The 16,316-nt window shown below is 41.7% G+C and overlaps 1 protein-coding gene across 1 annotated transcript in view; it reads left to right on the top strand.

Moving 5' to 3' along the window:
- Positions 1–16,316, top strand: part of MTMR10 (myotubularin related protein 10) — a 73,932-nt gene extending 57,616 nt beyond the window's left edge. Inside the window, exons 12-16 of the mRNA XM_018552283.1 lie at positions 467–537; positions 4,352–4,521; positions 5,866–6,036; positions 9,415–9,597; positions 15,623–16,316. Coding sequence (XP_018407785.1) covers positions 467–537; positions 4,352–4,521; positions 5,866–6,036; positions 9,415–9,597; positions 15,623–16,225 — 1,198 coding nt within the window. The 3' untranslated portion in view covers positions 16,226–16,316. The remainder of the gene's footprint in view (positions 1–466; positions 538–4,351; positions 4,522–5,865; positions 6,037–9,414; positions 9,598–15,622) is intronic.

Genomic DNA, 16,316 nt, shown 5'->3' on the forward strand with positions numbered 1-16,316 from the left:
CCATAATCCTTCTCATTTTGGTGATGCTTATCAGCTTTTATAACCTTTTTACCGGTGCCTAATGAATTATTGTAAAGACTTGGACTAATAGATGCTGTATGGTTTCCTACATGCTCTTTAAGGTGTATATTTATAAAGCAGTGAATGTGGAATTCACCAAATATTTACTGCAGTTGTATCTTTCTGGTGAAGGTTGGGTTGATGCTATTTGGGTGAATCACCCACTGAAACCCAGCTGGTCAGAGACATATAGAGGTGATTCACGCAAAACATGGGTGACTATCTGAGGTCTATGGCTCAGATAGCTTCTGGGTATCCTGATCCTGAAGTTCCTGAGGTACAAGTAAGCAAGCAGGTGATTCGGTACACCATTACTAAAATGTCACTTTGAAACGGACTGAACATTTTGTCTGCTTAAATGGCTGTACTTTAAATAAGCAACTCAGTTACTATTTTATGTTTGCAGAGTGTTTCTGAAGCAAGCAGCTGAGCTGGTGTATGTCATGGATTCCAGGAGACTTTCTGTTGTCATTCAAGGTTACTCTTACTTTATACTACACTTATTTTTTTATTGTATGTTCGATTAGTAAGGAAGTAATTCTACAGTAGAAAAACAAAACCATATATGTGCTACACATGCCTGAAAAAACTTAATTATGCATGTATGGTAAGCCCTGTCCTTTTTCTGCCCAGCTGACACTCTCCCTCTTGCATTAGCCAACAATTCTGGACTGTCAAAATGATAGCCGGGAGTTCCTGTGTAAATACAGCAGAGATAGTTTTGTTACGATTTGTGTCTGAGGATTACAGAAAGTAAATATCACCAAAAGAAAGCCTTGTCCTAAAAAACCCAAACAATGTGTATTACTTTTCTTACAAAAGGACAAAATTCTTACTGAATAAATAGGCCCATATCAGAAATATAACAATTGCACTGGCCCATAGAGATTGTATAGGTTTGAGAGCTGAAATGATAAAGCTATTCTTTCGATATCATAACCCTTTTCAATTAAGCTTTAAATAGAGATCACATTTTCATGAATCCGTCTGCATTCTCTGTAGTGGACAATGACTGGCTAAAGGGTGGTGGGGGACACCAGGGATCGCCAATTTCCCACAAGCATTAATTGTGGAGGGCAGTCTTGCTTGTTTTGGGAGATTGCACCGTCTTGCTTGCTTTGTGAAATAGAAAATCCCTTTATTTCTGCCCAGTACAGAGAAATGGTTTATATATTGCTATGTATAGCAGTGTTTGGGGTGTCTTCTTGGATGACTTAAACATCACAGTTGAATTAATTGCAATAAAGCTAGAACGAAGTGGAAATGTTCCGATTGCTGACAGTCTAATTTGGTGGTATTTTCTTTTTGATTGTACAGGACACCTCATTTGAAATGTGCCAACAAACTATTTTGATTAACTGACTGTGATCACTTGCTTACCTTTGGATATAGTAGTTTTCACTTTGGGATATCTACCTCACAGAGGGTACAGTAGGTTGGCTACCTTCAGGGGTAAGCAACCTTGGCACTTCAGCTGTGGTGAAGCTACCAGTGCCATGAGATATTGCAAGACTGACGGCCACAGGCATAACTTCCAGGGGCATGATAGAAGTTGCAGTTTCACCATAGCTGGAGTGCCGAGGTTTCCTATCTCTGCCTTAGAGTATTGTTAGGCTGTCATTTGGCTGTTCAGACGTATAAAGCCAAATAAATACTGTGCTTCACACAGTGTTTGTGTGAATCCCCTCCATCTTTGCACCAGCTGAGCATAGCGGCAAAAGAGTGGGTTATGCTGCCATCACAGTTGGGAAAACAAACAAATGCCAAGTTAAAATCCACCGGTGGAATGGACATATGACTCTACATGCATGTGTTTTATATCTGCAGGAGCGATGTATACTTAAAGTGCAGTATAGAAGATCAGGCACTTTTTCCTCCATGTAATGGAAAATGCATGCATGACGGAGCTTGACTAAACTCTGCAGGTGCCTTTTGCTGAAATAGACAAGGACAGGGTGATTGTTATTTAGACCTATACTGAGCTGATATGTGTTTACAGCTGAGCTTTGGGAAAACACTTACGGCATGTCAAACACCCATCAGACTATGTCCCAAATCACCTTTCCCTTTTTTTATAGGTGCTTAAACCTATCCTAAAACTTTGTGGCGTAGTGTTAAGGAAAAAGGTGCACCAAAGAATTAAAAACATTTTGTTTAGTGTAATTAATACTAGCCGGTGTGTTTTAATATTGAGAAAAATGAAGTAACCCATCAGCTCAGTAGATGTATAAAACCAGTTTGCTAAAGGTCACTTTGTTCATTGTTCCTTACCTTATTGAATGGGCCAATAATTGTTGCCGTGGGGAATGTTACAAATAAGGCACAATATCGGTTCTTTTTAAAAGTAGCTCCATCAGTGAATTATATGTCATCACTTCACTTTTTTTTTTAAACCTAGTTAAGGGTTAACCATGCTTTTAATTAAACCGAATAAGGAAGGGGAACCATTTCTGATAAATCAGAAAAGGGAAGTGAGCAAGGTTTGCTGCTTGCTTTCTGCTTATCTATGGCCTTTTAAAAAGGTCATATTTATTTATTACAGATTTTTATATAGCGCTGACAATTTATGCAAAGCATTACATAACGCACATTCACAGTCCCTGCCCTTAAGGAGCTTACAATCCAAGATCCCCTATCTTACACGTATACATACAGGGCCGATTTAGACAGGAACCAATTAACCTAACATGTCTTTGTAGAGGAAACTGGAGGACCCAGACGAAACCCACGCAGGCACAGGGAGAACATGCAAACTCCTTGCATATAAAACTAAAGATGGTAAAATAAAGGAAAACCCTCTGTAGTGTAAATGTCAGAAGTTTGTCCTAGGAAGACAGCAGCTAGTGTTTGCTATGGGTGGAATTCAGCTCTGTATAGAGCATACACAGGGATTTCCCTCTCAAGCTCAGAAATGTACAGCGTGTGACTCATTTCTCCTCCTTGCCAAGTCAACTGATTGCCAAGGATCGCACAGCTGTTGAGTCAGAAAATTGCTATTTTGGAGAAACTGTTTTATATCCCCTGCCAAATCATTACATTCCAGCTCCTTTCCAGGCTTCCTTTACTGTAGATCTGTTCTCTCCCCTAAATATGACTAGACGTTACTGTGTAATAGATGAAACACTCAGCCACAGTGTTGCAATATCAGGCTTTTTTTTACAGCAGTTTAAGTTTTTTTCCCTATTGTCTGTTTCTATAAATGTGCATTTACTTACCTAGCTGTCCCAAGGTAAATAACAGCAGCAACCCTTTTAGTTTATTTCCTTTTGTACTATGATTTGTTTTCCCTCCTTATTTTCTATCTTGAGACAGATAGGTAATTATATGCAAAGGTGTATAGGTAAAAAAAAAGAAGCTATAAGCACTTTTCCCAATATTTGACTTCCTGTTCGAGTTACGTTTTTTCTTTTTTAAATTAGTAACTATAAGTATTTAAACTGTCAATTCATTATGTTCCATCCTTTATAGCAGGAATATCTGGATTGGCTGCTCTGTAAGCTGAGTGGCTTGGAGGGATATATGTATGTAGGTGGGCTTATAGGAAAAATGGACATCATCAATATTGTGCTATTCACTGGTAGCCCAAAGAGTTGCCATTGCAGTGGTCCAGAGTCTGTAGAACAGGGGTATCAAACATCGGCCCTCCAGCTGTTGTGGTACTACATGTCCCATAAGGCATTGCAAGACTCTACCAGGCACATCCATGACTTACAGAGGCTGAAGCATGATGGAAGGACCAAAGTTTGACTACAACCAAAGCTGGAGTACCAAGGTTTGACTGCACCTGCTGTAGAATTTCAGGCATTAATGTATTTTTTTACACCCCTATGATACTACACCGCAACATGGTGTAAGATCACAGGAGTAAGTGTTATTTTACTCTTTGGGTCCTAACCTTTCTCTAATCTATCAAAAACTGGAGTGTTACTTTAAAAGAAACCTGCAGCTGCCTGTCATGCTTACCTTCCTGATTCAACTCCTGAGTCACCAACCTGGAATCAATAAGCAGATATGAATTTCTGACTGATCCCTGACCTCCTTGCTGTGCGTACTTTAATTCTATACTTTTTCATGTTACTGACTTGGAAATCATATAGGAGTTGTTATCTGCGGATGTCCAAATTACATTCATTAGTTTGTTCGGTGTATGTCATTTAGTGTAATTTCCCCTTTTACATGTGTAGAGCTAAAATGTCTTACATTGTGCCAAACAGAGAAAGATGAACATGTTCCCTGGCCACACATTAATAATGGCTGATGAAGTGACCGCATTTTCTTGCATGTGTTTCAGAGGAGGAAGGTCGGGACCTCAGTTGCTTGGTGGCCTCTCTTGTCCAGCTGATGTCGGACCCGTATTTCCGGACCATTGTTGGCTTTCAGAGTCTTATACAGAAGGAGTGGGTCATGGCTGGGTATCCATTCCTTGATAGGAGCAATCACTTGAAAAAATCTGACAAGGAGGTACATGATGATATGCTTTTGTGATTTTACTTGTTTGTCTCCATAGGGCACAGATGTTTGGGATGCTATTATCACTTCTAGCAGATGGTTATTGGTGCAGAGAAGAGTATAATTATGAATGTCTGAATATGCCTAATTGCTTGTTATATCACTTCAAATGCTATTCACATTGTCCACTATATACTTAGTACAAGCATTTATTATAGCATCAGCTATGTCTGTATGTTTGTGATAATTCAGTTAAAAGGCATCATCTATACTCTTTCCTCCATTTAAGTCCATCTAAGGAGCGTTATACAAAAGTGTCTCTTGTTGATACCAAATGTCAGCGTTTGGTCATAGACATATAATTTCATTTACATGGATATCTCCATTGATATTACTGATTCTATGTTTTAAAGATGTCAGATGGCTTAGCAGCCTTTAGACATGAAATTAGAACTGTCAGAAAACCTAGTTACCTCAAGATTCCAGTAGAGCTCTAAAGTGACAGAGGAAGAGAGGAAAAAAAGATTTTTCAACGCGTCCATTGCCTAACTATATCAGATGTGTGTTAAAAGGTTGAGTGATGCAGAAAGCATGGAGCTGGCTTTTTGGCCAATCAGGAAGCTGGGACTGGGGTAATGACTCGGCGCCTGGCTTCCTGATTAGCCAGCTCCAAGACCAATCAGGAAGCATGGAACCGGCTTCCCAGCCAATCAGGAAGCCAGGCGGCATGTAATGACTCTCCGCCCGGCTTCCTGATACCGGAAGTTCCGGTATCGGGATAAGCATCGAACACATTTGGGTGAATACAAGTACTCGCCCAAATACTTGGTATCGGCACAGATACTGATACTAGTATCGGTGCATCCCTAGTTTACAGTACTTCAGTGTATCTTCTTGGTTGGTGTGACTGGTTGAAGGAAGTCTAGGCATGTGCTTCAATGTGTTTTCCTGGTTGGAATGACTGGTTTACAGTACTTCAATGTACAGTATCTGGTACTTCATTTTCTAGTACTTCATTGTATGTTCCAGGTTGGTGTGACTGGTTTTAAAGAAGTCTAGCGGAGTTTATAGTACTTCAGTGTATGTCCCTGGTTGGTGTGGCTGGTTAATAGTACTTCAATATATGTTTCTGGTTGGTGCGACTAGTTAAAAAAAGTCTAGCTGTGTTTACAATGTTTCTGGTTGGTGTGACTGGTTGAGGGAAGTCTAGACATGTATACATAAAACTGTTGTGTTTCGGTTTAGGGGATGTATGATCGTGTAGAATAAGCAGGGTAGAAGAGAACACTTCACTGCATTGTTAGATGAAAAACAGATCAGTGTGCCGATTGTCAAACATCTGTTTTTCTTCCTCAGTGTCCCCTATTTGTGCTATTCCTGGACTGCGTTTGGCAGCTACAAGAGCAATACCCAGCAGCTTTCCAGTTTACAGAGACCTATTTAACTGTGTTACATGACAGCACATGCATCTCACTCTTTGGAACATTTCTCTTCAACTGTCCACACCAGCGTGTCCAGCAGAGTACGGTAAGTACATTTCTGTTACTGCTGTACAAAGGACTTTAAAGGAGAACTATAGAGTTAGGGCTTTTCCCCATAGTTCTCCTTAGGATAACAGGAGGACACAAACTAGCGTCCTCCCATCACCCTAAGCTCAGTATACCGCAAGCTATAGCTCGCGGTATACTGAGACGCCGCAGCTGAAGTGGATCCCGACAATTGTCTGGATCCGCCCAGCTGCGTGAGTGACAGCTGGCTTTGCCTATCTAGAGGCAGAGTCAGCTGTACCCTCCCTCCTCCGTTACACCAGTCAGCGCTGCCGGAGCGGGGAGGGGGGAATCCAGCCCCTCCCCTGTCACGGCACAGAGCTGTGACAGGATCAAGAGGTGAGCGAACGCCGGTATGTGTTCGCTCACCTCCCGATCTACTGAGCCGACCTGTGACAGTCTCATTGTCACAGGTCGGCTAGAACTATGAAGATGAGTGAAAAGCACTCACCTCATAGTTCTCCTTTTAAGCTTACCATTATCTGTAACCTCTGAAAATGGATTTGTCCTGTACTAAGGGAACATGTAAGCTGCCTTTGCTGATCCTCCTCTAAAAATTATAGTTGTATAGATTCTGTTCTTACCCAGTGGCTTCAGTATCTTGTGTTACTGACCCAGGACAAGTACACATAGCAAATGTTTTGACTTCACTTGGGGGTCACTTAATGCGTACCTATTCCAGAACAGTGACTTAAGGAGTCATCAATGTTGCGAGACAACTTCATGGACCAGATGGTGGAGGTCCCAACTAGGAAAAATGCCATCCTTGATTTATTCGTCACAAATAATGCAGAATTAATTGAGGATATTGTAATTGGGGAGACTCTGGACAATAGTGATCACAATGTGATTACTTTCAATATTGAATACAGGAAAGGAAAGAGGGCGGAACGGACAAGAACCCTTAATTTCAGAAGGGCCAACTTTGATAAACTGCGCCACCTAGTGGGGGACATCAAATGGGAAAATGTATTTCATAAACTGAACTCGGACCAGAAGTAGGAATGTTTTAAAAACACATTACATATTGCCATTGCCAAATGTATACCATTGGGTAATACAAGTAAAAGATCACAAACAAAACCTGTATGGCTGAATAAAAATGTAAACCATCACATAAAGGAAAAGCTTTTATAAAATATAAGATAGAGGGGACGGCATTGGCGTTCCATAACTACAAAGAAAGCAATAAAAGATGCAAACTAGCAATACGGGCGGCTAAAATACAGTGCGAAAGACATATCGCCACAAATAGTTAAAAAAAAAAAAATGTTTTTACCAATATATAAACAGTAAAAAAGGGAGAAAGGAGCAGATAGGCCTAATAAAGGACGAAAGCGGGAAGTTAGTCACAAATGACAAGGAGAGGGCAGAAGTACTGAACTCTTTCTTCTCCTCAGTATACACTCAGGAGTGAAACGGGTTTGACGCCCATGATAAAACACTTAGGTTATCACAAAATATAGCCAAGTGGTTGACGGAACCCGGGATACAACAAAGACTAAGTCTACTTAATGCAAATAAAGCAGTGGGACCGGATAATCTGCACCCCAAGATACTTAAGGAAGTAAGCGAGGTTATAACAAGTAACCGTTATTCCTCATTTTTAAGGACTCTCTAATGACTGGTAGAGTTCCATGTGACTGGCGAAGGGCTACGGTAGTTCCAATTTTCGAAAAGGGGGCAAGATGCCAACCTGGGAATTACCGACCAGTTAGTCTTACATCTGTAGTGTGCAAACTGCTAGAGGGAATGATTAAAGACTATTTAGTAGAAATTGTTCGGGATAATGGTATAGTTAGTGATAATCAGCATGGGTTCAGGAAGGACCGTTCCTGTCAGACTAACCTACTGACTTTTTACGAGGGGGTAAGTAGAGATCTGGATGGAGGGAGGTCTGTGGATGTGGTATATCTGGATTTCGCTAAGGCTTTTGATACGGTACCTCATAAACGCTTACTATACAAGCTGCGGTCTATGTGCATAGATGGAAGGGTGTGTACATGGATAGAGAACTGGTTAAAGGAACGGGTACAGAGAGTATCAATAAATGGCGCCCTTTCAGACTGGGCTAGTGTCATTAGCGGTGTGCCTCAGGGTTCTGTGCTGGGACCCATGCTATTCAACCTGTTTATTAACGACATCAGGGACAGAGTAAACAGCGATATCTCAGTGTTTGCTGATGATACAAAAATTGGGAGGGTAATAGAAACGGACCAAGATAGTATAACATTGCAGGAGGTCCTGGATAAAATAGGGGAATGGGCAACTGTGGCAGATGAGGTTTAATGTTGATAAATGCAAAGTTATGCACTTTGGGATTAAAAATAAGCAAATGGGTTATACAATTATGGGTATGCCGCTAGGGAAGTCTGAAATGGAGAAAGATTTGGGGGTCATTGTAGACTACAAACTGAATAATAGATTACAGTGCCAGGCTGCTGTAAGCAAAGCTAGTAGAGTCCTGTCCTGCATCAAGAAGGGAATGTTTTGCAGGGACAAGTCCTATAATTTTTGCCACTTTACACATCACTGGTTTGGCCTCACCTAGAATATGCGGTGCAGTTTTGGGCACCGGTGCACAGAAAGGATGTCCTTGAGCTGGAGGGAGTCCAGCGGAGGGCAACCAAACTCATCAAAGGGATGGAGGACAAAAGCTTTGAGACACGGCTACTAAATTTAAATATGTTCACGCTGGAAGTAAGGAGATTAAGGGGGGACATGATTTTCATGTACAAAATGGTATATAGTCATAGCAACATTAGCAACAAACTCTTTAAGATTAATTCCGTAACAGACTAGAGGCCACCACCTAAAATTGTTAGAAAAAAAATTCAAACACAAGGGGCGAAGGGGGTTCTTCTCAGTTCGAGCGGTTAGGGTCTGGAACTCGTTGCCACAAGCAGTGATTTTAGCTAATAGTGTGGAATCATTCAAGAAGCTTTTGGACGATTTCCTGAGAGACGGTAATATACAGGGGTACAAGTACTCCTAATAACGAGATGACTCAGGGATCTATACACACACACACACACACACAATAGGTTGGACTTGATGGACATATGTCTTTATTCAACCTCAAATACTATGTAACAATGGCAGCCTATATATTTCTCTCAATGCAGTGTACCCTTAAAGGGTTATGACTAGAAAGAAAGTGTAGCTGTAATTGTAAATCTATCATGAAGCAACACAGAGGTCTCGCTCACCTACAATGATACCCATCACTGCTGCAGAAGCATTCATCTTACTCTTAAAAAAAGAACCTAAATAAAATATGACCCTAGCATGTAACATGTTTTGGTTGCCAAATGTTTTTGGATATTTCGTTCATTTTTTTCCTGCATTTCTTTTTCAGGAATTTGCGATAGGCAAAAACATTCAACTGGGGGATGAAAAAGGCCTGAAGTTCCCCTCTGTATGGAACTGGTCTCTGCAGTTTTCAGCAAAGGATCGCTCTCTGTTCAATAACCCCTTGTACATTGGAAAGAGTGTCCCCAGTGTTCAGAATGGAAATTACAAGTTTTCTAAAAGGACAAAGGTAAACTGACCAGATGAAATGAATATAACAATATCTTTTACATTGTTACAACAAGAAAAGGATTGATCTAAAATGGAAAGCACCTTTTAATTGGGAAGTAATACTGACAAAGTCCCCTGCTGTTGCTTAAAGGGGTTCTAAACCCTCCGTTTTTTTTGCCTATATCTACTGCTAGCATGCAGTAGATATAGGCAAGAAGTGTAAAAAAAAACCAAAAGCGCTTAAAGTCCTTTTAAACTTACCTCGTTATCGCCGCTCGTTCCCGCGCCGAGAATCAGGGCTCTGGTCGTACCGCCGCAAAGGATCTTGGGGCGGGCGCATGCACAGTTCCGATTCTCGGCCGGGAGACGAGCAGAGACGCAAGGTAAGTCTATGGACGCGTGCACCCGCCTGCAGACACCGCTGGATCGGAGAGACAGAGCAGTCAGCGATGGATCGGAGTGACGTCACACCGCTGGAGGGACACATGAAAACATGGGGAAAGAGGAGGAAGATCGGAGAAAGAGACATCACTTGAGGTAAGTGCTAACATTTACATTGGGGGGAGGGAAAAAATGTTTTGCCTTTAATGTCACTTTAAAGTATCCTCCCATCCATTGAAAATCCCTATTTCACTTCTGTTGCTTTATGATTCAAGCAAGCCCTTTGACCTTGAGGCAGTGGTTGGCAATTTGTCAAAGATGTGGCACCCTAGTGCTAGGGCAGTGCACAAAGTGGGTCTCTTAATATGATAATATAGAATGTACTTCTGTCCATTTATTGGCTTGTTATAAAGTTTAAAAGTAGTCCTTGAGAAAAGCTGATCATTTATCTAGATCAGGGGTAGTCAAACTGCAGCCCTCTAGCTGTTGTTAAATCCCATCATGTATCTAAGGTCATTCATGTGGCTGTTAGTGTCTTGCAATGCCTCATGAGACTAGTAGTTATGTAGTTTTATCACAGCTGGACTGCCGAAGTTTAGCTACCCCTGATCTAGATAATTCTGAAAGGGTTAGTGTACCCAAACCTGGAATGCTTACTGACTTATTATACCACTCATGGACTTGCACTTTTTTGTTGAGACAAAGCAATTAATAATAAAATGCTCATATACAGCCAGTAGCTGATCACAAATGTGTTTTCACTGTGCCTTTTCAATAATCACGGCACTACTTTTTCTTAACTCCTATAAAAAGGAATATTACAAAGCTTTAAAATGTATTTTGTCTCCTGCAGCACTGGGGGGCCCAGTCAACACGGAGTGTTCCAGAACAATCTAATCTGAGTGTCAGATCAAATGTAAGTGTCACACTATAAGAACCTTTATTTAAGATGGCCATGCAAAGCCTAATTCATGCATCACTTGTGAGAACTGGGCTATATAGGGAATTCCTAAGAAGAAGCAACAAAACATGCTGACATGCTATCATTATACCACAAAGAGTGTACATAAAGGAGCACCAATCCTTCTTTCTTTTTCATTCATTGAAGGACACAGGAAGTCTTAAACTTCGGTACCAGTATGCCTCAGTTTTTTTTTTTACTAGTGTCCTAGGAGGACAGGTTTCTTTTCTTCAGCTCTGCTAAGCTGGGTTAAAGATCAACATATTATTTTTTTTATGCTAGTGCTTTTTTTCAGATATCCTTTTTTATTTTTCTTAAAGGAGAATTATGAGGTGAGTGATTTTCACTAAGCCTCATAATCTGAGCCGACCTGCGACAATGAGACTGTCACAGGTCGGCTCAGTAGATCGGGAGGTGAGCAAACACATACCGGCGCTCGATCACTTCTCAATCTATCCGTGCAGAGAGCCGTCACTATCACTCACGGCTCCCTGCAGGGATTCCCCCTGTCCGATCCCCCAGCGCTGACTGGCGGAACGGACGGGGGAGGGGGCGGGTACAGCTGGCTCTGCCTCTAGGTAGGCAGAGCCAGTTGTCACTCACGCAGCTGGGTGGATCCAGACAGAATTGTCAGGATCCGTTCCGGCTGCGGCATCTCGGTATACCGCGAGCTGTGCTGTAGGGGAACATGGAGCCAGCTTCCCGTGCAATCAGGAAGCCGTGCGGCAAGTAATGACCCGCCTCCTGGTTTTCTGATTGGCCCGGGAAGCCGGCTCCTTGCTGAATGGCTGGAAAGCCGGCTTCCTGGCCAATCAGCATCGAGCCAGTTTCCCGGTCAATCAGGTCATTACTCGCCACCTGGCTTCCTGATTGACCGGGAAGCAGGTTTCCCGGCCAATCAAGCAGGCCAAACAACATGGAGCCGGCTTCCGTGGCAATCAGGAACCTGGGCGGGATGTCATTACCTGCTGCCCGGTTTCCTGATTACAAGGGAAGCCTGCTCTATGTCAGCGGAAGCACCGGTATTAGTATTCAGTGTCGGCGAGATCCGAAAGCAAAAAATCGGTACTCGATACCGAAAAAACGGTATTGGTGCATCCTTAGTTTTGATTAAAACTATTTTTTGTATTGGGACAAGTAGATTGCCGTGAAGGACAAGTAGATTTGGCCCCCGCTTTAGCCCTTGGACAAGTAGTTTTTTTTTAAATTTCCACACCCCTGAGGTGGTTCAGACAGACTGTCTTCCAAGCTTATAGTCTCAAGAATTGGGTTCAACCTTTTCCTTTCAAGGCACAGTTTGTAACCTTTCCTTTCAAGGCATGATCTGTGAGTGTTTCTTGGGCTTTTCGGCATCAAGCAACTGTTTCCCAGATTTGCAAGACTGCCCACCTGGTCTTCTGTTTACACATTCACATCATTTTACCAGGTGGACGTTGTGGCCTCATCTAATGCCAACTTCATGTGTAAGGTCCTTCAGGTGGCTCTTTTAGCTGCAGGCAGTCTCCAGGTCTGTTCTGCTTTTTTTTTTCTTCTTGGGCCTTTAGCATTTGCTTTGTTTCCCACCACTATTGGACTGTTTTTGAACATGCAGAAAACTAAAGACTTGTGGTTTCCGTCAATGGGTCAGAAAGAAGATAGGATTTTTGTTCTGGCTGTAAAATCATTTTCTTGGGAGTCCATTGAGGGACCCTGTGATTATGATCCCACTCTCAGTTCTGCTTGCTACAAACCTGAGGCATGCTGGTTGTAGGAGGGGTTATCCTAAACTGGCCTACAGGGTTTTTATTTTTTTTGGTCAGTATCTAATGCTCCTGTAGGTAGCAGTATAATGGTGAAAACGTCCTGTGTCCCTATATAGATTTCAAGAAGGACAATTAGACTTTTATGCATATTCTTAAAATCTCTAATGATTTCTTTAGGGTTGGTCTGGCTTATATTTCCTGTCTACCTAAACTTGCTCGTTGGCTCCTAAATTCTGTATTTATTTTCCTATTCGTGCGTCAACTGGGCACTCTCTTGGCTAAAAATGTAAACGGGAAAATCAGTAACACCCTTAGGGGAGCCAGATGTTTACTTTTCTCTGCCTTTGTAGACACAGCAATGTATACTATGACGTATACAATGTATAGTGTATTGTATGCTTGACTTTAAGAATTAAGAAACATGCTTAATAATGTCAATAATTGTGAAGGATCCGAGTGTTCTGGTAGACCATAGACTCAATAATAGCATACATGTCAAGCTGCACTTTCTAAAGCAAGCAAAATACTTTCTTGTACTTAAAGTGGTATAGACTTCAGAGAGAGAGAGAGAGAGACATAATCCTGCCCCTGTACAAAGCATTAGTAAGTCCTCATCTATAATATGCAGTTCAGTTTTGGTCACCAGTTAAAAAAAAGGATTAAGGGTTTGTGTGCATGAATCGCGGAAGTCTTAATTCTGCTATTGTGTTATGCTTTTATGAAAGAATAAAGAAAGAGTTCAGATAAAGCTGGTGTGCGGCCAAAATGTTGGGGAACTGAAGAGAGAGCAGAGAAGGGAAACCTACTGATAAAAGGCATAAAGATCCTATGAGGAAAGTTTAGCTGAACTGAATTTATTCTTGCTTGAGATGAGGCGATTACGGGGGATATGATCACTATGCATAAATACATCAATGGCCTATATATGGAACTTGCCAAATTATTGATTTTTAAGGTCACTGCAAACAACAAGGGGGCACTCTTTGCATCTGGAGGAAAAGAGATTTAACCTCCCATACTGAAAGGCTGTGAAAAGAAATGGGCTCCCCCAGGAACTATTTCTAGCTAGCTCAGTTAATTTGTTTGGCTGTATTGCTATATGCACAGAATAGGCATGGCCTATTAGCATTTATAACACCAGAGATTATTTCATTTTTTCATGAATCAGTAAGGTTTTTGTTGCTGTCCACAGGAACTACCCCATATACAGAAACCTATAGCAACAGTGGATCCAATCCATGTATTTATTATTTTTATCTATTGATTGAACTTAATGGACTACTGTCATTTACCTATGTAACCATGACATCCCCGTAGATGTCTGTAAAAAAATAAGTCAAGGCAACTGGACTTGCTGTATTTTTTTGGAAGACGTTTTATTGGTCATCCAACCAGCTTTCTCAATTCAGAATGACTTGTGGAAGAAATTATCTGGAAATAAATATGGTGAATGTTGCTCCAATCCACATAATCTGTTAGTCGCAACCAGGTGTTTATTGCATTTGCATAATTGGAGTCTAGAAGGTGTTATTAACCTGCCCAAAGAGAGGTGTTAAAACGGCATTGTATGTGGCAGACAATAGATGTCTCACCACCATCACCACCACCTCTATTTAAGCTTGGCTTCTCCATTTTTACATAAATGGCCTCTTTCACACCTCTTTTAAAGCAGTCCTCCCTGTCTAGGATGCGTACTTGACTGTCTTCAAAGGAGTGACCTTTTTCCTTTAGATGTAGGTATACTGCCAAATTCTGACCAGAGGGTTTGGCTCTTCTATGCTGTGCCATACGCTGGTGTAGCTGCTGTTTTGTTTCACCGACATACAATTCTGAGCACTCCTTACTGCACTGAACTGCATACAAAAGCCCAGTCTGGATACCCGCAAGTTTTAAGGACCCCCCTGAGGTGTTTGAATACCTTTTCGTCTTGGCCTTTGTCAAAACAGAAAAAAGAATCCCAAGAGTACCAGTGAGGGTGAAAAACATGACAAATGGAACAATTTGGTCATCCCATATGTAGCTGGGGTGTCGAACCTCTGAAGGGTTTTTAAAAAACATCACATCCCTGTCTGCTTTAAACCCAGCAATACGCTGAGGCAACAACTGGGTCCCCAAAAGACCCAACGCCAAAACACAAGATGAACAACATTGTGTATGCAGTCCAGTGCAGTGAGGAGTGCTAAGAAGTGTGTGTCGGTGAAACAAAACAGCAGTTACGCCAGCGTATGGCACAGCATAGAAGAGCAAAACGCTCTGGTCAGGATTTGGCAGTGTACCTACATCTAAAGGAAAAAGGTCACTCCTTTGAAGACAGTCAAGTACGCATCCTGGGGGGGGGGGGGGTGAGACATCTATTGTCTGCCACACACAATTATTTTTTAACACCTCTCTCGAGGCAGGTTAATAACACCTTCTAGACTGCAATTATACAAATGCAATCAACACCTGGTTGTGACTAACAGATTATGTGGATTGGAGCAACATTCACCATATTCATTCCCAGATAATTTTTTGTACAAGTCATTCTGAATTGAGAAAGCTGGTTGGATGACCAGTGAAACATCTTCAAGAAAAATACAGCAAGTCCAGTTGCCTTGACTTATTTTTTACAGATATACAATGACCTGGATGAATGAGCACCTTCACAGACATCCCCGTATATGAATATTAAAGGTTCTGGATACAGATTAGTCATTGTTATCTTTTGCTTCTGATGCTTTACATCTCCTCTATATTCCCTATAGAGATAGGCTTTTGACAAGCCTTTTCCAGTAGCACATCCTTGCTATTTTTTCTGCTGCTCTGAATTCCTTTACATCTTCTGCTATTCATCCAAAATATACTATAATCTAATGGCAGGTCTGTTTGTAGCGGTTGCTGTGTGGAGAACTAGGCCCATCTGTGATGATGTCTCCACTTGTGTTTTGGCTAATATTGTTATTCCTTCTCTTTCGTCTCAGAAAAACTACAGTTCTACGTTACGGGGGATGCCAGTTTCCCTGAAGAATGGTATTCTTCCCCAACCAGAGATCATGCCACGTAGGAACTCCTTGATCTTGAGGCTGAAGCCTGAACTTGTTCACCATGTGCCAGAAATCCAGAACAATGGACTAGAACATTATATTAGAGACTGGTTTTCTAAGCCAGTAGATCTGCATGGAGTTTTGTTACCGAAGTTAAATGGGCCAGACCTAAGACTGTGGAAGCTCTGCTACCTTCGATGGGTTCCTGAGGCTCAAATTAACCATGGTGGCTTCATCACTGCTTTCCATAAAATTTCCCTACTGGCAGATGAAATTGAAATGCTGCAGACAAGCCTCCGTCAGTACCGATCCTACCCATTGTCCCAGGCCACTTCCCCAGAAAGCGAACAAAGCAGAATGTTTTTTCGAGCTGATGACTTGCACAGTAGCTACGAAAGTTTGGACTTCCTCTCTTCCTCTTTCCCGTTCTCTCCAGTCGGGAATTTGTGCCGCCGCAGTATACTGGGGACTCCTTTAAGCAAGTTTTTAAATGGTGCCAAAATTTGGCTTTCCACAGAAACACTTGCCAATGAGGACTGAGGAATATCCCACTGGTAGCTTAGGTAACCAAGTGCTGCATTTTTTTTCCTTTAGCCAGACACTGATGAATTTTTTTTTTTTTTTGCACATA

Source organism: Nanorana parkeri, unplaced genomic scaffold (assembly GCF_000935625.1).
Source record: "Nanorana parkeri isolate BGI_ZX_2015 unplaced genomic scaffold, ASM93562v1 scaffold82, whole genome shotgun sequence".
Lineage (NCBI taxonomy): Eukaryota > Metazoa > Chordata > Amphibia > Anura > Dicroglossidae > Nanorana > Nanorana parkeri.